Source organism: Sciurus carolinensis, chromosome 13, assembly GCF_902686445.1.
Source record: "Sciurus carolinensis chromosome 13, mSciCar1.2, whole genome shotgun sequence".
NCBI classification, from domain to species: Eukaryota; Metazoa; Chordata; class Mammalia; order Rodentia; family Sciuridae; genus Sciurus; species Sciurus carolinensis.
The window spans coordinates 92520509-92541674 of record NC_062225.1 but is presented as its reverse complement, the minus strand read 5'-3'; the positions used below and the strand labels follow the sequence as shown (position 1 = coordinate 92541674).

The following is a 21166-nucleotide window of genomic DNA, read 5'->3' as shown; positions in this document are numbered from 1 at the left end:
GGGTTAGGTGCATGGCTGACCGGGGACATCTCTACAGTGTGGGATAGTGGGTTTTGATTTCAGAATCTCATAGCAATTGTTGGTATTTCACCAATCTTTGAACAATGCTTTAATGGGATTCTTCTAATTCTGAAAGCTTGGGAAAGTTTGCCTTTGGTTTTCCACTCTTCCTGGTAATGCAAGAGAAAAATCCTCATTCTGTGTGATAAATGCAAAATTATTGGAGAAGCTTTTTTTTAAAAGAGGTTTATAAAGAGGCTCCTCTGGGTGTTTGCATCACATTTAAGTATGATTGGGCCCCAGATCGCCACCTAGTGACCAGGAAAGAGCCCAGTGGGTATCATGAGGGAGTCCGAGGAAGTGGGATTAGTTCTGGACCTGGATCTACCCCTCTGCCTCTGGGTTCTTGCTGCTACTTGGCTTTTAATTGAGAATGTCCTTTAAGTAACACTTTGCCTCTTGGCTACTTTTAAAAATCCCATGAATGTCTACAGACTTTTTTTTCCCGTCCACTGTTTGTTTATAGAGTTAAAGTTCCATTCCACCCTCTTGGTAGGAGACTTTTCTGATTGCCACTTGTATAGACATCAGAAAACGTACCGCTCTTACTTCCCTACTTTGACCTTTCATTTGTCTTTTCATGCACTCACTCTTCCTTTATCTGTTCTTTTTAGTCTTAGGTGACAGTGGAGTGTACTCTGGCCTGTCACACAAACGTGGGTACAGCTTCCCATTCTTGTGGTTTACGTGATGTGCAGTTTTGCAGGCCGGTGTCCCTGTAGGAACAAGGAAGCTTATGTCCTTCTAAATACTTTAATTGAGCTTTAAGTGCATAAAGCCTACACTGAGCCGTCTGCTGTAACGATACTCTACGTGCAGGTCGCAAACCTCCACCGCTTGGCCTCTGATCTTCATTTCTGTGAGCGCAGCCTTGCCAGTGATCGTTCTCCTTTTGCAGAGGAGAAAAGAGTGATTGCCAGCCTTGTCCTGGTGACAGAGACCCAGCTCCTCTGCTGCTTGTCCGCCCTGAGCTCTGCGGCCAGTGTAGCTCCGCGCTGCTCCCCGCAGGGACAGTGGCCTCCAGTGGCCCTCCAGGTGCCGCTAGCCTGAAGCTCCTGTGGCCAGCTGGCACCGAGCACCCTGCTGGGTGCGGGGACTTACGTGAGGAGCCCTCTTGCTCATTTCCGAGGGCCCAGGCACCCTTGGGACTCTCCCAGTCATTCTTGGCTCAGTCACAGCCTTCAAGGTCTCACTGCGGTTTTGCACTCAAGCCAGAGACTGTGACCAGCACACAGATCTATCTGGAGGAGCCAGTGAGCCTGTTTCACCCTCACTTGAGAGTGTTGCCCTTCCCGTTATGGATGCTGCAGCTGCTCACAGCCACCAACCCGACCAGATCCTGTGGAGTCAGGTGCTTACGTGTGCTGAGACCCGGTTCCAACACCTGTTTCCCCAACGCTGCTGCATCTTCCTGCCTGTTGTGTCAGTTGGCAAGTTTCCTGAAGTTTCGTTCAAAGCAGTAGAAAGTTTCTTTTAGCTCGAGGGGAATAATTTTCGTCTCTGTTTTATTGCAGTTATTTTTGTTTTGTTTTAGAAACTAGGAAGTGGAGGGGAGTCAAAGAGAAAGGACAAAAGAAACAGATTGAAAAGCAAAGGCCCGGCTTTCCGTGGTGGCTTGCGGCCTGGTCTGCTGACTCTCACGCCACAGTAGCTGCCCAGGAGGAGCCTGGCATGCGCGGTGCCCAGGCTGCGGGCTGCTCTGCAGGGAGGGGCCTGTGTGCCTCCCACCTTTCCCCTGAGCGCAGCCGCGTTGACTCATGGGCGAAGGCTGCTCAGGCCCCTTCCCCCTCTGTACCGCCTTGTCAGATGTCTTTTTTTCCTTTGCTATGATTTCAATCTGGCAACAAAGGAATTATTTAAAAATGAAATTTCAAACATTTTTTACAAGTTTAAATTAGCGTGGCTTTGTGATGCGCTATCATGACTGTTATTCAAAGAGATGCAAGCATTTGGAGGCCATTTGGTCCAGCTTGGAGGTGGGCCCTGTGGAGGGGGACAGGCTCCCAGGACTGCCCCGCCTCTTCCATCAGGTCTTGCAGTTCGGAGGTGCACGCTGGCTCTGCTGTGCTCTTCCTCTGGGTGTCTGTTTTGACTGCCTGGTTTGATGGGCAGTAGCAGCCCCTTCAAGAGAAATTAACCATGACGGCTGATATTCAAATTCTCCTTTATAACTTTGTGTAAAGCTATGGAGATTCCTTCCCCGAACTGGGTTTCCGCTTATTTTCCCTGGGTTTTAATGATTCTGCCCTAAGCAGAATGGTGAGTCCCTGGACTCCAAGGTCTTTGGCCTTTCTGGCCCCTTCCTCAGCCCCTTGCTGCTTAGAGAACCCTCCCTGTCAATCAGGTGGCCAGTGGACAAAACTCCTGCCCTGGGGAGATCTCGCAGTCCTTTATACCGTGGTGTGTGACCGAGTCGATCCTCGAACCCCTCTGAAGCGCCGTTGCCGCAAGCCTTCGTGGCTGGCTTTCTGAAGAGAAGCTGGCTGCCCGGGCAGCAGAGGTAGAGGCTGTGGTGTCCACGCCTTTCCCTAGTGAGGGCAGCCTTGGTCTCTGGGCAGGATGCTAAGCGTGCAGAAAATTATTTCCCTGAATACACTTCTTACTGTTCCTGGATAAGGAGCTGGAGAGAGACACATGGTCAGCGTTGCTCAGCGCCGGGACGCCCATGTGCCCCTCAGCAGGTCTGAATGCTTCTGTGCAGGTTCACAGTTGTTTGGGAAGTGATAGTTTAGCTGGGTGAACTTTTTATGTTCTATAAATTATGAGTCCTTTTATTTGAGGGTTTCATTATTGTTTTTGGCAGACGAGTTTAGTGGTGCTCTGTGATCCTGGGTATAAACCAGTGCTTAGGACTGGAACAGGATGCAAAGGAGAGTAAGCCCTGAGCCGGCTTCCAGCGGCTTGTCGGTGCCCTGGGCCTGCTGTTGAGGGACTGTGTCAACTCAGGCTGGGCACAAGCCTGAGGAACTAGATGTTCTCTTTCAGCTCCAACTCGCAGGGCTCTGTGAAGCCTGCATGTGTGAACGCCTCTCTCCTCTGCCCCGCGGTCTGTGCTGTGGCCATGCAGAGCTGCCTAGGTGGGACTGCAGCCACGGGCCAAGAGCTCAGGGGTCACCTGGACCGTGCAGTGGGGACTGGCTTTGGCTTGCTGGGTTTGCTTGACGTTTGAATCCAGAGTCTGACTTTAGAAAGAATAAGGCAGAAACAGTTCTAGGAAAAAATGTTCCATACACTTCTTTTCTCTTTACTTTCCTTGCTACTGAGCATAGATCTTTCCTGAGAATCTCGAATCTCTTTCCTCCTTTCAGAGCCTGATATTTGATATGCATGGAGCCTCTGGTCTCTGGGGATAAATGAACTCAAGGGACCTTGGGGTTTCATAGAACTGTTCTTTTGGCAGTGATCACACAGGGTGGGCTTACGTGGCAACTTGCCTTATTTCAGTGATTGTTGTGGTTGGATGTGAGGTGTCTCCCTGAAGTCCCTGCGTTAAGGCAGGAATATCCAGAGGTGAAATGACTGGATTGTGAGAGCTGTGACCCAGTCGGTCCATCCCAGTGGGAATGGACTGAGTGGGTGGTAACAGCGGGCCAGTGGGTGTGGCTGGAGGGGCTGGTCACTGGGGGCTGCCCTGGAAGCTCCTCCCCTCACTCTCTTTACTTCCTGGCTGCCAGGAGGTAAGTAGTGCTGCTCTGTCACACCCTTCTGCCAAAATTTTCTGCCTCATCTGGGGCCCAGTGGAGTTGGCCTATCAGGGACTAAATCTCTGAAACCAGAAGCTCAAATAAACTTTTCCTCCTCTAAGAATTTCTTGCCAGGCATTTCAGTCACAGCAAGGAGAAGCTGACTAACACAGATGTCTTGAGAAGTGGGTCATTGCTGGGACTTATCTGCCCATGTGTTTTAGAAGCCTTCAGAAATGGTTTGCAGGAAGAGTTTGGAAGCGTTTGGAGATGAGGCTAGATAAGGCTTTCAATTTTGGAAGTAGAGCTTGATGTGTGATTCTGGTGGGCACTCAGAAGACCCAGGATACAGACTGTAAAGACTGTGCTCATGAGCTTTCAGAGGAGAACAAGGATTCTATTTGGAATTGGACTAAATGCCAGTTGGGTTATATTCTGGAAAGGACTTGTCTACATTTTGTTTATGACCTGAGTTGTTATATGGGGCTGACTTTAAAGGTGATGGACTAATTAATCTGGCAGAGGAAATTTCAGCATAGCATAGCATTCAGGCAGTGGCATAGATTTTGCTGGCAGATTTTATCCAGGTTTGCTGTGAGAATTGGCATAAAAAGCAGAAAAGGAGGTTTTTTAAAACTTGAAATTTGGCCAGAAAGTGCATATAAAAATGGGGCCAAGAAAGGTGTGCTTGTTGATGAGATTATAGCCTCTAAAGAGATTCTAAGCACTTTGCACAGATACAATAGGAAAGATGGCTTGTTGGCATCTCAGGAACTTGTATGACTACCCCCATCTCAGGTTCAAGGGTGTAGATAGGAAAATTCCTTTGAGGAGAGATCATGGGGCCGCCTGCTTGCATGGGGCAGGCAGGAAGTTGTTTCACCATGCTGAGCTGCCCAGGCACTAAAAGCTACTGCTCAAGCTAGCAGCAGACCTTGACATCATGCCTTTGGTGCTGGATCTGTAGGGATGCAGAATGCTGGAGCTAATGGACAACTGAGGTTTCCACTGAGATTTCAAAGGAAGGCCTTGGAGGCTAGATGAAATGTATCCCGGTCAGAGTTTCTGAAAGCTGCCTCTGAGAGGGTGATGCATGAAACTGTGAAGGTAAACCCAAGGCTGGAAAGGAATTAAGAAATGCCAGTGATGTGGAGTGTTAGCTCAGGAAAACTGTGGCTGCTGAGAGAGCCAGGGCGTTGGGATGGTCAGTGAGAGAAGTGATCCATAGGTGCACCAGGAACCAGAGCCCTGTTCAGAAGTAAGGCATTTCTCATTCCTCTCTTTCTTTCTTTGGAGCTTCTTAAGTTCTCTGTGCCTGTTTTGATGTGTGGTGCACAGGAGTCTGTGTGGGTCTCCTGCTTGGGCGAGGACCTTTTCTACCTGGGTGCACCTCCACCCGTGCCCTGATTGATCTACAGTGTCTCTGCACAACTGCTGATCTGGGCACCAAATAGTGAAGTTGAAACGCTTACTGACATGAACGGCCCAGAAATGCATTCCTAGCTGCTTTCACCAAATACTTCTGTGAAATTTTCCATATCATATAAAAAACTTTCCATTTCATATAAAAATACCAGCAGTGTAATGAATTGTCATTCCTCTCAATGCAGACTTCAGTACATTTTCATCATATGGATAAAGAAAGGATGAATAGCCCATAATGTTACTGACACTTAGACGGGGAGGGGACCTGAGAGACCACACAGCCAGTCTCTCCTGCTCCTTTGCAACCTCTGTCCTGTGGGAAGTCCAGCTGCTGACCAAGCCCTCCCGGATTGGTAGAGAGCTTCATGCACTTTAAAATCCTCACAGGGAGTTGGCTGCGGTGGCCACCCCGGTAACCCATCTACGTGGAGGCCGAGGCAGGGGGATCACAAGTTTGAGGTTATCCTGGGCTACGTAGTGAGGCCCAGTTTAAAAAAAAAAAAAAGATCTTTATAATATCAAACTACAGCCCTCAAGGCAGCGTGGCTGATCTCTGGTCCTCGTTTCTCATTCCCGTCTCATTTTCATTCTGGGAAAGTCTGTCTCTTATTTGAAGAGGGCTTCGTGCTCCTGAGAACCCGCTTCTCCAACCCTCAGGCCCTCCAGCAGCAGTCACACACCGGCTTGGCAGTCACTTTCCTCGGAGTATCTGAATGCGTCTGCATGGTGGCGCCAGCGCTGGAGGGCCTGGAGGAGGCGGGCGGAGGCTGAGGGAGGGCAGCGGCCGCGCTGTCTTGCTGGTTTCCTGTGGCTGCTGAACAAATGAGCACAGACGTGGCCTGAAGTGTCAGGTGTCTCGAGTTCTGCATGGCAGAGGTTTGACCTGGCTGCATGGGCTAGAATCCTCGTGCTGGGTGGCCCATCCCTGTCCAGGACTCTGGGGGAATCTGTTTCCTTTCCTCTTCAGCTTCTGACTTGTGGCTCCTTCCTGCAGCCTCACGGCCGCTGCGTCTCCCTGGCTGTTCTTCTGTGGTCACTTCCCTCCAGCGCTCCTCTCCTGCCTCCTCCGGCTCTGAGGGTGTTGGTGTCTGCAAGGGTCCCATGCGCAACCCTAACCCTCCTCTCAGGGTGCTGGTGTCTTGCGAGGGTCCCATGGGCAACCCTGACCCTCCTCTCAGGGTTCTGGTGTCTGTGAGGACGCACTGGGTAACCCTAACCCTCCTCTCAGGGTTCTGGTGTCTGTGAGGACCCACTGGGCAACCCTGACCCTCCTCTCAGGGTTCTGGTGTCTGTGAGGACCCACTGGGTAACCCTGACCCTCCTCTCAGGGTTCTGGTGTCTGTGAGGACCCACTGGGTAACCCTAACTCTCCTCTCAGGGTGCTGGTGTCTGTGAGGACCCACTGGGTAACCCTAACCCTCCTCTCAGGGCGCTGGTGTCTGTGAGGACCCACTGGGCAACCCTAACCTTCCTCTCAGGGTGCAGGTGTCTTGCGAGGGTCCCTCTGGGTAACCCTGATCCTCCTCTCAGGGTGCTGGTGTCTGTGAGGACCCACTGGGTAACCCTGACCCTCCTCTCAGGGTTCTGGTGTCTGTGAGGACCCACTGGGTAACCCTGACCCTCCTCTCAGGGTTCTGGTGTCTGTGAGGACCCACTGGGTAACCCTAACTCTCCTCTCAGGGTGCTGGTGTCTGTGAGGACCCACTGGGTAACCCTGACCCTCCTCTCAGGGTTCTGGTGTCTGTGAGGACCCACTGGGTAACCCTGACCCTCCTCTCAGGGTGCTGGTATCTGTGAGGACCCACTGGGTAACCCTAACCCTCCTCTCAGGTGCTGGTGTCTGTGAGGACCCACTGGGTAACCCTAACCCTCCTCTCAGGGTTCTGGTGTCTGTGAGGACCCACTGGGTAACCCTGATCCTCCTCTCAGGGTGCTGGTGTCTGTGAGGACCCACTGGGTAACCCTGACCCTCCTCTCAGGGTGCTGGTATCTGTGAGGACCCACTGGGTAACCCTAACCCTCCTCTCAGGTGCTGGTGTCTGTGAGGACCCACTGGGTAACCCTAACCCTCCTCTCAGGGTGCTGGTGTCTGTGAGGACCCACTGGGTGACTCTAACCCTCCTCTCAGGGTGCTGGTGTCTGTGAGGACCCACTGGGTGACTCTAACCCTCCTCTCAGGGTGCTGGTGTCTGTGAGGACCCACTGGGTAACCCTAACTCTCCTCTCAGGGTGCTGGTGTCTGTGAGGACCCACTGGGTGACTCTAACCCTCCTCTCAGGGTGCTGGTGTCTGTGAGGACCCACTGGGTAACCCTGACCCTCCTCTCAGGGTGCTGGTGTCTGTGAGGACCCACTGGGTAACCCTGACCCTCCTCTCAGGTGCTGGTGTCTGCGAGGGCCCCTCTGGAAACCTGGGCAGCCTCCCTATGTGTTGCCAGCTCGGTTCCCCTTTCCTTGCACCCCACACTCACAGGCTCTGGGATTAGGATGTTGACACCGTCAGGGGCACTGTTGTTGAGCACTGAGTCTCTGGAGCGCTGAGCATAGCTTGCTTATCCCCGTCTCCTCCTCCTACGTCCTGGGCTCAGGACATGCTTGGATTTGGTCCTGTGCTTTCTTTTGCACGCTGTTCCCACTGCCAGGGTCTCAGACCCTTCAGCTTGGAGTCTGTCCTTCAAGATGCTGGCTCACCTCTTAAACCTCACTTTACGAGCTGCCTACCATAAGTCCCTTTGGAAGTGTCCCTTGAGTGGAGGACACATAACTGATCTACTGCCAGCTCAGTCTGATGTGAGGATAGCTAAAAGGTGACCATAAAGCTTCTCTAGCCATATGAGAGGTCTCCCTTGCTCAGAATCCTCCTTGTAACTAGAATCATGAAAATTAATAAAATGTGTACTTGACGTTTTTCTAAAGAGAAGCATAGCAGGCTGTAGAAATGGCAGAGGTAGGACGTTCAGGAGGATTTCCCACCTCCAGGCATCACGGCCCTTTCTGCCACCAGCCAGCCTCAAGGACGGGAGGACAGGGGAGGACAGCTGGAGTCCCCTCTGTCTCTGAGGGCTTGTCTCCCTACGTGGTAGCACACGTCACGAGTAGAGAAGAGTTTGAAAGAGGCTGTTCTCTCTTCGTTTTTATTAAAAAACAACAAACTAGACCTATATTTTTTTTCTTGGAGTTGTTACAGATTTATAGCAAGAATGAGCAGAATGTGCAGTTCCCTCACCCCAAGAAGACAGCCTCCCCCATCATCAACGTCTCTTGCCAGAACAGTACACTTGCTACAACCGACGGACCCACCCTTGGGGTCCCTCTGGGGCTGTGTGTTCTGTGGGTCTGGACCAGTGTGCGATGCTGGGGCTCCACTGTCCTGTCACGCGGAGGAGCTTCCCTGCCCTGAATGTCCCCTGGCGGCTCCTGCGCATCCCTCCCCCAGGCCCTGACAGCGGGGGTCACGGTGGGAGTCCTCCAGCCTGCCGCCTGCCAGCCCGTCACCAGTGACGGCCTCTCTCCCACCCTTCCTGCTCCGTGCGCCGGCACTTGCTCCGCCCGCTGCAGCAGGGCCTGACTCGGGTCTTCGCCTGCCCGCTCTGTGCAGGGAATGCGGATCACTGGGAGGGTCATTTGGCGCAAGGGTCCGGCATTACAAAGGGGCCCAGGGAGGGACAGTGGTTGTGAGTCTCGGGGCCCCCAGTCTGCAGCCACGCCTGGGCCTCGCCAGCCCCCCAGTACCGTGGGTGCTGACGGGCTTAGTGAGGGAGAGGCTGGGGACACACCAGTGGTGGCGGCCTGGGCTGCGCACGCGTCTAGCCCAGCACCTTCAGGCCTCACCAGGAGGACGTGTGGGCAGGGGACGGGGACAGGGACGGGGCGGGAGGAGGTGTGTGCAGGTGTCCTTCCTGTTCTCTCCCTTCTCTCCCTTCGTCCCATCGTGAGACCCTTTCCCTGGCTGCCCGCAGACTTCAGTTCCCTGAGTGGAGAGACTCAGGCAGGTTGCTGTCCACGGTCACATGACCAGAAAGTGGGTCTCCCTCCCGAGGCGAGGCTTCCTCACGTGTCCAACCCGGGAGTGGGACCGTCACCACGTCCAGTGGACATTCCTTGGGTGCCTTTGTACAGTGACTCTGAGAGGCTCAGCTTCCCTTGCCACTCAGGGGGCTCTGAATTCTGCTGGGCGTTCCTGGTCTGAATCAGGGCGTCCCCGAGGCTGGAATCTTGAGTCCCTGCCTGGTCTCACCCTGCCTTGTTGAAGGGCAAGGGCGATCGCGGGTTTCCAGTCTTCAGTGGAGGAAACTGAGTGGCTAATGGAAAGAGGGCTGTAGGTGGCAGAGTCTGGTGATGGCCTTCAAAGAGGCTGCAAGGTCCTGGGAGAGAAAGGGATGGAGGTCCGGTGTGGCCATGAGGAGCCACTCTGTCCGGGGCTCCTGTGGGCAGCTGCAGGAGGTTGCATTTGCCTGTCCGCACCTGTGCCCGTCCGCGCCTTTGTGGCGTCTGTGCCCGTCCGTGCTCGTGCGGCGCCTGTGTGCATGGCTTGTTCCATCTCACAAGTGGCGGTTTCAGTGCTCTCACCAAGAGTGACTCTTCTACTTTTGTTGCTGCCTACCATTGACATTTCCAAAAGCACCTGCTGTGCAGACAGCGGGCTCCCTTCCTGGTTGTGTGTGGCGTCCACCCGGTTATCCAGCCAGAGGGGTTCTCCTCCCTCGCTGCAGGAGGAGAGCATGAACATAAATAAATAGTAAAGTGTGCTGTTCTGTTTGAGGAAAAAAAGTGAGAAGATAAAATTCTGCCAGTCGCCCGGTGATCTCAGCAGGTGCGAGGTGCCGCATGGGCTTCTGCACAGTGGAGGCAGGGTTATGTCTTGGAAAGGGCCAGCTCAACTTGGACCTAAACTGGTCAACATGGTCACATTCCACTGCTTCCTTTAGCCACAGATCCAGCACTGAAACCTGCAAACCTTGCTGCTGCGAACCTCGATCAAGCTCATTAATGTCTGCATTTTTTCTTTTTTTAGCATCTCTCAAGAACTTCAACAAGAATAAAAAAGTGGCTCCGTTTCCTGGTAAGGGATTGTTCCTGGATGGTCTTATGGGACGCTTGGGCACGAGGCAGGGTAGAGGGTGGTGACTGCCTGGGCTCCACATTGTCCCTCTGTGAGCCAGTCAGGCCCTGGGTGCCCACCAGCCTCTCTAGGCACAGGACGCCCCATGACTGATTTGGTCTTTTGGCCAAGACCTCTTGGCCCCCTTTCGGGTCAGTTGGCAGATGAGCGTTTTGATTCACTGTGTGAGGCACCCTCTGACAGTCGGTGTCAGCTCAGGCTGACCGTCCCCAGTGTCACGCAGTTACCTGGACATTTCACTGCACCTTCCTGTATACCTTCGGTAAGGAAGGAGTGCAGCGAAGCTCCTAGAACGCAGGACGGGAGGAAGGTTTCAGAAAGGTGGCTGCAGGCTCTCACAGGAATCCGGGTGCAGACTCATGGCCTCGTTGGAAGTCCGTGGGATTGCAGGTTGAATTTTGAAAGAAAACCATGTAAAATACATATGCAATGCCAGCAATATCTCATTGCTGATTGCATTTGAAAGGCAAGGTGAATTCAGGCATTTTTGAAAACACATTTTAATATATATGTTAGTATAGCACGAATATTATGTTAAATTATTATTTCATACAATTTTGCATTATGTATTATATTGATATGTTATTCATATAAACTCATTTTAATGTATTAACACTGTTTTAATTTTCTGATTTTAATTTTCTAATGAATTAATTATTTTTCCAGTTAATCTAATTTTCTAATTTTATGTCTTCAGGAAAGCTTTGTGTGTATGGGACTAGGACTGCTGGTTCATTCGTTATTTATTCCTTTATTCTCTCATTTTTTCAAACATTCTCTGAGTTTCTTTCATGTACCAGCTGGTGCTCTGGAAACAAAGATCAGTAAGGCATGGTCCTTGTCCTCGGTTGCTCAGGGCCTGGTGGGGGACAGACTTTGCACAGAGAATCACCCTGTGAGCTCCAGAGGCAGCAAGAGGGGCAGGAGCAAGTGAGGGGGTGTGGCCAGGGGACCTGCCTGGGGATTGCAAAGGCCGTTTCAGTCGCAGGTCTCTGGCTTCTGTTGGTCATGAAATGCTGAATTGCATGTGACACCTTTATTTTTCTTCCATTACCCCCACCTTAACTATTTAATTTTTGGTGTGCCAGTGAGCATTGGGTCATTTGTCAGTTTTTACTGTTTCAGAGAACTTTCACTCGTCACACAAGTCTGTAGTTCCCAAAGATTCATATTATTATCCCTGTTTTTCAAGAAAGAATTAACTGAAATCAGGAAAGAAAAGCTGATTAGTCCAGATGAACCTGAAATTAGGACTCATTGTCATTAGTTATTCCTTAAAAGCATGAGAATGCTCCGGAACCGCTCGCTCTGAAGGCAGTGCTGTGCTGCATGTGGGGGTGCCCCTGCGGGAGGCTTGCTGTGCTCTTGGACACATGGGTGGGGCCCACATGTCCAGACCAGAATCCAGCATGGTGGGTGTTGACGTGAAGGATGTGTTTGATCATCCTGGAAAGATGCTGCATTGTGAATGACAGACTGTCCAGCCTAGGAGAGGCTGCAGGGACTCAGAGAGGTGTTACACAGCAGAACTTTGAGGGGTTAGCAGGAATTTTCCAGGCAGATGGTGTAGAGAAGGGGCTGTGGGCAGAGGGTGTGCATGTCCAGAGACGCAGGAGCAGTGGTGCGGGTGGAGAAGCACAGCTGGTCGGGTACAAATGGAACCAGAGGTGAATTTTCTGAGGAAGATAGCCTGTCAGGAAGTGGAAATCATGGTGAGGCTCAGCTCCTGGGGACCTTGCGTCCTTCAGAGTGGGTGAGGCTAAGGGGGGTAGTAAAGAGCATCAACCCACATCTCGGTGACTCTCTGTGACAGAGGCTCATTTCAGGATCACAGAAAGCCTGCTTTGGGTTGGGGGCTTTCCTGGACAGCGCTCTTCCATGCAGTGACTAGAGGACCCTTGACATTGTTGTCTGCTGTCCTCCCTATCTGTCTTCAAGTTAGCTGCAAGAGGAGGAAGAGTCAGGAGGAAGCTGCCTCAGACGCTTGACATCACTGCCTAGAAGTGACACGTCATGTCTCACCTCTGTGGTCAGAACTGGACTGTGGCCCCACTTAGATGCTCGAAATGCAATCTCCAGGAACTCTATCCCATCTTTGGTGGTCAGCTACCATTGCTGCCATACCAGAGTTGAAGTCTTTTGGACTTCATCCTGTAGGAAATATAGAAACAGGGAGATGATGTGATCAAATTTATGTTTTAAAAATATTGTTGCATAGCAAGGGGAGATGGGAGAGGTAGGAGAGCTTTGGGTGCCCTTGGTGTTCTGCCTGATTGGTGGTGACTGGCGGGACCCAGGCCGTGTGGCTGGACAGGAGTAACCGATTCCTGTTAGTAGACCAAGTGAACCAGACTCAGGCACACAATGGTTGTGAGGGGCAAGGATGAAACTGGAGCTGGGGTTTCTGTTTCAGGTCTGGGTGTTGCTTCTGAAAAGAGGAAGGGCAGGTTTGGGCTGGAAGCCAGTGCCTGGGCATCTTGAGTTCCATGCCTGCCAGCTGAGTTGCCTGGCTTCTCTCAGGCTCTGTGGGCTGCTTTCTGACAGTGTCTCTGTGTCATTTCAAAGGGTGGAGCTCCTTTTGAGTCCCTCTGCCCATGGCACTGTCTCTGTGGTGTGTTGGTATAATACATGTGGCTTGGCCAGTGGAAGGCTAATGTATACCCTTGTTCTTCCAGTGCCAAGGGTCCTTTTCCTTGTGTTGGTGTCTATTCTCAAGAACACCACCTCTGGATTCTCCTGTCCTCTGATTTCTTTCCTCTTCATTTTAATAAAACTGTCTTCCCCATCTCTGCTACTCAGAAAAAACAAGTCTTTCCTGTGCCTTTTTTTTTAAAAACAGTGAATGGATCATATTATTCAGTTAATATTTGATAATACACCTTCTAATCTTGCTTCTCTTAGGCTTTTTTGATACTATCCCATCATGCCTATTTTATGCTTGTTTGAGATCATTTTTCTACATGAAAGTTAAAGTGAAAATATATTCAAAAGAACATTGTAATACCCTGTGTGAGAATTACTTTTATTCATATTATTACTGTCACTATGAGATTACTGGTAATAGAAACACATATCTTTCATTTCAGTTGTTTTAGATGGCTACTATGTTTATTGGTGATTTTGTTTTATTTTGTTTACTAAAAACAAGAAAAAGAACAATATGCCATTCTAAAGAGAAAAAATATACCTGTACTACTAGAAACTCCAGTAGAAATAAAAGCCCAAAGAGAACCACAAATGGGACAAGGATCACAAGAAGAATTATCACCAAGACAAGAAGAGTCAACACCTGAGAAACATGAGTCCTCTGAACAGTCACCTTTGGGACAATCGTTCCAAGAGCCAGCACCTGAGAAACATGATTCCTCTGAACAGTCACCCTTGGGACAGCCATCCCAAGAACAAGCACCTGAGAAACAAGAGTCCTCTGAACAGTGGCCCTTGGGACAACCATCCCAAGAGCCAGCACTTGAGCAAGATGAGTCCTCTAAACAGTCGCCCTTGGGACAACCATCCCAAGAGCCAGCACCTGAGAAACATGAGTCCTCTGAACAGTCACCCTTGGGACAACCATCCCAAGAGCCAGTACCTGAGAAACATGAGTCCTCTAAACAGTCGCCCTTGGGACAACCATCCCAAGAACCCACACCTGAGAAACAAGAGTCCTCTGAACAGTCGCCCTTGGGACAACCATCCCAAGAGCCAGCACCTGAGCAACAAGAGTCCTCTAAACCGTCAGCCGTGGGACAACCATCCCAAGAGCCAGCACCTGAGAAACAAGAGTCCTCTGAAGAGTTGCCTTTGGAACAATAATCTCAAAAAGAGATGACTAAGGGACCAGAAATCAAACAAATGCCATGAAAACAGAATCAACCATGCTGTGCAGAGCAACAGCTAGAAGCGGGAAAGGACCGCGAGGCACAGACAATAGGACTTGATGTTCTTTTTTGCATTGTGCTGAAGAGGTATGCCAGTAGAATGTTAAATCATGAATCTCATATTTTGTTGACGAGATTTAAATTTTAAAAAGTGTTTAGGTTCGTGTGGAATTACTTCCAGTATTTCCCCATTGGCCTGGCAGGGGAGGGTGTCATTGCTGCCTGGCTTGGAACTTCCCTGGACCTCCACCCACACCTGGTGTCCAGGGAGACTCAGGACCTGCAGGCAGCCTGTCTACAGAGTTAGTTACCTACTATTCACTCCTCCTATCAAAGGAGGAATTGACCCATTTCCTGATATGGAACTCCTTAAAAAAACTTAGATTGAACAACAAATATATCACTTATGGTAACTTTGAAATAATTATTGTTTTTAGAGGCCTATTCATTTAAGCAAAGTAAAAGGTGAATGACTTGAGTGAGCACACACACACATACACACATATATAAAAATATACAAAGGATTTCTAAACTTTAGGTTATGAATTCCAACCTATTTTAATGCATTTGTGTCAATTTTGTTAAGCTATTCACAGAATTGAAAACTTGGGACTTAATGGGTTAAAGTATCTTATAATAGTAGTAGTAATTATTATTATTTATATATACATGAAACACATATTACACATGTAGATTTACACACAGATGTATGCATATAAGCCCTCTATGTCAGGAATGGACAGCAGAGCCTGGTGGGGACTGTATTTTCATGGTAGAAGAGTGGATACTCCAGTTGGATTGGCATAGCGTGGCTTCTCCACTCACTGGAGCGTGAACTAAGCCGATGGTCATCTGTAAATTGGAGCTAATGATACCTAACCAAAGGTGTTGGGTACGTACTCATTGTAGATCACTTAGGAGACACCAAAGTGCTGGCTGTTGCCATGGTCTCCTTGGAAGCTTGCTTCTGTTATTGAGTGAGACAGCTTGCCACCTGGAGGGTGTGCTGACCTGATGATTATGTAGGACCCTACCAAGCTTCTTCACTGCAGAACAAAGATGGAGGCCCAAAGTTCAGGGTGGTCAGAGTCCACTAAAAGATCAAATCAGTTCTTTATGTATGAATTAGTTCCATAGTGTTGTCTGTGGAAGGAGGAAGAAACTTATTACTTCACCATTTATGAAGCTGGGGATGCATTCTTAGATTGACAGGAGCATGCATTACACTTTACGGAGGAAACACGTCAGCTGGAACCGTCTCCACCTCACTGTTGGCTTTCCTAGTTCCTTTTCTGGTGGAGCACCCATCTGCCTTGAGTGGGCTGCATTCTAAGAGCCTATTTTGGTGCTTGAAAAAGAACCTCAGAATGGTACTTGCCCTTCTTTTGTCCATGACTTCCAGCTGGCTGTCCCTGGCCTGTGCTGGAGCCTGGCACACTTTGTGGAAAGAGAATGGACCAGGGGCCGGAGAGCCAGGCTCTACCCTGGGCACCGCCTTTTGTTGGTCAGGTGGACTGGACCCTTTCTCCTTCTCCAAATGTTAGTTGTTGTTGTCAGATGGAAATCACACATGTGGAGCTGGAGACAAGCTGAGCACTCAGGAGTTCACTGCAGACACTGCCCTCAGCGTCATCTGTAGAGCAGGTGACTTGCCTGAAGTTCTGCGCAACCCGTAGCTTGTAGGTAGCAGGCACGGGGTTTGGAATTTGATTTTTCTTTTTGTTCTTGTGTTTTTTTTTTTTTTTTTTTTTTTTAATGATTTCAGGTCCACAAGAATACTCAACCTGTTTATGAATCAAATGTAATTAAACACTGAGACTTTTACTGGGGAAAATGGATACATTTTAATTCAATGTATACCTAAAAAATTTAAAATGATGGAAAATGTTGCTTCTGAATGATGTCCACACTGGTGCCTTTATAGTGGTCTGGGTTTTGGGGAGGACTTAACTCCTCGAGAGAGTGTTTCAGAATCACAACTGAACTAAGAGTGCAAGCCCAAACAGGGCCTCACTGTCTTAGCACACGTGAAGCTGGGCCGCCGTGGGAGAAGGGAAGAGGACAGGCCAGGGCAGAGGGACAGCAAAGGGTGGGTTTAGATCTCCTGGACGGAGGCCCGGACACTGAACGAGGGCCACTTTCATGACTTTGCAAGACTGCTCTCTGCGTCTCTCCCTGCACGGCAGCCTGTGACAGATGCTCTGTGACTGATTGTCAGGGATGCTGAGATCCTAGGTTCTCCCACCAAGAACAATCCAGGTGCTGTAAGCAGTACCAGCTCCTGTGGGATGGGAGGTGGAATGTGGCCCAATCATGACTCTGAGCTGTTTTCTGTCAGTCTGCCTTTCTGTGTCTTTCAGATGTCCTGGGAGTGGTAACCAATAAATCAACAAAATCACCTTTATATCGACTTGAAGCCAATCTTCCTTCAATCATGGGGCTCCCATCTCACATTCATTTTAACAGCAAGAAAATTCCATCCATAAGGAAACTGAAGCCCCCACAGCCGAGTCTGCTCACAGCTGGGTAGGACTGGGGCCTCCCTTGAGTTCATTTTCTATTTCCCTTTCTTGGTGATATTCTTTGTAGTAAATGTTTAAGAAAATGGAATGTGGATCTTTACCGTCTACCCCAGAAAATCCCTGGGAAAGCTGGAGGAGGTGGAAAGCACCCTGTGGGCGTGTCCCTGCCTCACTGTTTTCTTGGAATGTGTGCGGGAATCTCTTGTGTCATTTTCTTCACCTGGGAAATTCTCACAGAAGGGGTAACTAGAACGTGGAACTTCGGCTCTATGACATTCAAAGAAGGAGAACATTTTCCTTCCAATAACTGTCAGAGCAGAAGAAAAGGATCCAAGGCTAGCTGTGGAAAGGAGGTGCTAGTCATTTACTTGCCTGTGTGAAGGCAGTATCACCTGTGTGCTCCCTTAGGGTCTGTATCCCCATCTGAGAATGAGATGAACACTTTGGGCAAGATTTTTTTTTTTTTTGGTGTTTCAAAATGCAAAATTGATGCACTTTTATTTATGTACTTTTCCTCTCAAATGTTACATTTTGGGGAAGGAATACAAGTTTTCTCCATAATGGATAAGAATTAAGGTAGAGAAGATCTATTTCTCAAAATAGAAGATGCACACACCATTGGAATTGAAATAGGTCACTGAGATCATCTTAACATTTTTGGATTAAAGAACTGGGCAAGATTTTGATTTCAGCAAATTGTACATGCTTTCAAATCACTGTTCGCCTCTGGATGTGTGGAGCCTGGTTTGCTGGGACACACGTAGGACGTTTATCTCTCTTTTGTCTGCATTCTAGGCATATTTAAAGGGGCCGTTGGCTGTGACCCTGTGTTTTGTAGTAAGGAGTCGGGCACTTATCAGCAAGGTTACATTTTCACAATGGAGACTTACATGCCTTCATCTCAAAGGTACCGCGTGTTATCACAGGAGGCACTCCATGTGTCTACTGTTACAACTGATGGAAAGTTTTACCTATTGACAGAAACCTGAATGATCTCAGACTGTATTTTTAAAATAATTTAAAAAATTGAGCTGAATTGAAATTTGTTGAACTCCAAGTGCTAGCTGTCTAGATAGTTCTGAAATGCACCACACCTTTTGAAGATAGCCAGATTTTATGTGTTTCAAGATTTCAACTTTTTAAAGAATCGCAATAGCTTACCATCCCATGTTTGTACATTTTAAATCAAACTAGTCTTTAGTCTTTCTAAAGAACCCCCTACAAAGTCACCCTTCCCCCTACAAAGTCACTTTCTTTGTGGAAATCGTACCGAGCTGCCCCGTCAATTCCCAGGGTCTCCATCTGCGATGCCGCTGCTGACAGGTGAGGTCCCTGCCTCAAGCAGGCCCAGGTGCTGAGGGCCTGCAGCACCTGGAAGCGTTTCCAGACTTGCAGGACTCTTCCTGTAAATTTAATATGTATTCGGATCGTTTTCTCTTCTGATAGAAGCCCGTGCGCCACGGTGTGTTGGGCAGGGGTCCTGCCGCTGAGCTTCGGTGGGTTTGCTCAGGCAGTGAGGCCACTCTCTCAGGCTGCTGCTCACTTTTAACTGGACTTTCAGTGCTGGTTCTAACTGAAGTCAGCAGCTGAAGGCAGAGAGAGGTTATGAGAGATTTTAGGAGAGAGCAGAAGATGTGCAATAAAAACTGAAATAAGCTTAGAAGGGAAAGGGGCCAGGCGAATCCCAGCTCAGAGGTTGGATCTTGAAGCCCAAGGAGGACAACCGAGGGCAAGTGATGATGGTAAGTGTGTTAAGTTGGGAGGTGAGAGGTGGGGGCACAGTTAAGCTGATATAAAATCGCTAGAACAGCCTAGACTCGGAAAAGGATTCCAGCTGTGGTTATGTCAGGAGGAAGGACTGGGACTGAAGAAATACCACACGGGGGAGAGACAGTTTAAGGGGCAGGATGCCATTACCTCCTTAAAGGCAGCGTGGAGTCCGGCATGGCTGGGGGACACCAGGCGTTCCTTCAAGCTGCTGCCAGGGTTCAGTCACAAGCACTGTTGGACACCAGGTCAGCACGGTCAGACGAACAGAGCGCTTAACACCGAGAAGGGTGGACTACGGTATCGTATCTTAGGCAGGGAGTCAGATTTTGCATATGCCCCTGGAAAAGAGGCATGAGTAGTTTGTGTGGTTAGGTGTCCAAGGGAAGGAAGAAGTGGGAGCAGCTGAGAGAGGCAGGCAGGACGATCAGAGGCGAGGTCACGCACGCTTCCCCTTCCAGAGAAAAGCACAGCTACTGTGCTGCCACCAACGTAGCAGAGGCTGTTCACGGCCAGAAGAAACCAAAGCTCCTCACAATGCTGGGCAGCAGAGGTGGTCCGAGGGTCGCCGTCTGGGTGTTCTGTTTCTCAGGGATCAGTTCCTGTAGTGCCAGGGATGCCTCTTCTGTGACGACTCTTCTCCTTGAGCTGCCTTTTCTTACTGGAATCTCTCATGGGATGGTGTTAATCCTGGTGAGGACCCTTGGTATGAAGACTCCTTTCTTTCCTGCTGTTTTTAAGATTCTCTTTGTCTTTCCACAGTTTGATTGTGATATATTAGTGCAGATCTCTTTGAGTTTATCCTTGGAATTTGTTGAGCTTAGTGTTAAGATGAGGAGCGGATGGAGATTTCCTTCATTGTCTCCATCCAAGTCTCCTGCTTTTTCTGAGGGGTCCTGTATGTGTTGGGGTGCACCTCCAACATTCTGGCAGGGAGCTGACAACTCTACCTTAGCCTTCACTTCAAAGTCAGCCAGAGGCAGGGGTTTAGGGCCTTCTTAAAATGTGTCAGAACTTTGCAAAGCCCTCTGTAATTATCTTACTCCCTAGGTTTTTCTGAAGACCAGAATTCAGAAGTTTTTGGTCAGCCTCTTGTTAACCCCAACCGATATCATCACATCAGGTGGCTGTGATGTTAAACAATTGCCGAAAACATTTGTTTTTGATAATGCCTCAGGGTTAGGAACATTCACAGAGGAGCTGAGCCAGGCAGTAGGACGAGGACCGTGGTGCAGCTCTGTACTCTGCTGCAGTCAGGCGGGTGACGCATTCTGGGTGCCAGAGTTTGGGGAGTTTGGGGAGTTGACAACCTGTGTGCCTTCTCCAGGGGCACCGAGCTGCCGGTCACAGCTGCTGCATGTATCTGGCTGCTGGTTTTCAAGGCTACTGTTGAACTGGGAGAGGGACTGGACCCGGCAAGTTAAGATGCTGCCGAGTTTTCTTTTCTTGCTGGGATTGGATTAGTTTCTTTGAATAAACGCTCTTTGGACACCTGTAACTCTGATTCTAGAGCTCAATAAAAAGGTCATTTCATCCCTTTTTGCTAGTGTTCTCACTACTTTGGGGGGGTGGGTTTTTGGTGGTCCTCGCCCTGCTGATTCAGGAGTGGCTGTCTCATGGCTCGTGGTGGGATTGCAGGTTTCCCTGGGAGCACCCGCCACATGTGGTCAGTTCTTCTGCCCTTGGTTCACTCACATGCTCGAAGCAGATCAGCGAGACAGCTGCCCCTGCGGCCGTCCCTCTGGGGACACGGGGCTGTCCTCTATCCAGCCACCTGAAGGTCTAACAAGTCTGTAGTTCATACTCTCTTTGATACATAAAAATATCGGCTTGGGCACTGACAGTTTCTATTCTGGTCAGTAGAGAAACATGCACACACAGGTTTCTTGATTTGGTGAAACCTTATTAAACCACGCCTAGCGCTGCCCTTCAATAGGAGTCCCGATGATCTCCACAGACACACGGAGTTTAGTCTCAGTGTTCGGCTTCTTAACTGAATTTACCGTAGTACTCACAGGAACGACCGGGATGTCCATCCTCAGCAGAATCAGATTCTAACACGCCTCTGATTCCAAGCACTGGATGAAAACCGGCACCGCTCTGGAATTAGCTCAGTTGCTCTTGCATTTGCGTGCTGATGACAGTGACCTGCAGCAGGCACGACTTGACTCTGTCGTGTTTTTCTGGGGCTGGAGCCCCCAGCTGCTGTGTCACATTTAGTGTGTGCCCAGAAAGCTTGGAGGGAGCCCTGTTAACAGGCAGACCACCCTTCCTGCAAAGGGAAGGTCTGGTGACAGCTCACTGAGGGTTCAGGGCGCACCTGCTGGGCTGCACTTCAGGGACGGACCACCTTACAGTGTCGGGGTCTTTGATCCCCTTGCTCTTCTCGACCAGCGACAAGGGAAGGGGACACTCCCCAACAAGGCCAGACCGGGAAAGGTAGGGCCTACCGACCACCCGCTCCCAGCCCTCCGGCGGAGGACAATCAGACGCGTCAGGGAGACCAGTCACAGCAGGAACTCGTTTACTGAGGAAGTCACACAGCTTTCATGTAGGGTGGGGGCTAGGCGGGAACCAATCAGCTTAAAGGTCAGCAAGGCAGGGGGGCTCACACAGGCGAGAGTCCCATAGGACTGTATGGCCAGCACGAGCTGATCACATTCGCAAACTGTTGTTAACCAATCCCTGACGGTGGACCAATTTATCTTCG

The 21166-nt window shown here is 49.8% G+C and overlaps 1 protein-coding gene across 1 annotated transcript in view; it reads left to right on the top strand.

Moving 5' to 3' along the window:
* Dcdc2c (doublecortin domain containing 2C) overlaps positions 1-16760 on the top strand; it is a 120995-nt gene extending 104235 nt beyond the window's left edge. The window contains exons 10-11 of the mRNA XM_047523169.1: positions 10182-10229; positions 16528-16760. Coding sequence (XP_047379125.1) covers positions 10182-10229; positions 16528-16545 — 66 coding nt within the window. The 3' untranslated portion in view covers positions 16546-16760. The remainder of the gene's footprint in view (positions 1-10181; positions 10230-16527) is intronic.
* The last annotated feature ends 4406 nt before the right edge of the window (positions 16761-21166 follow it).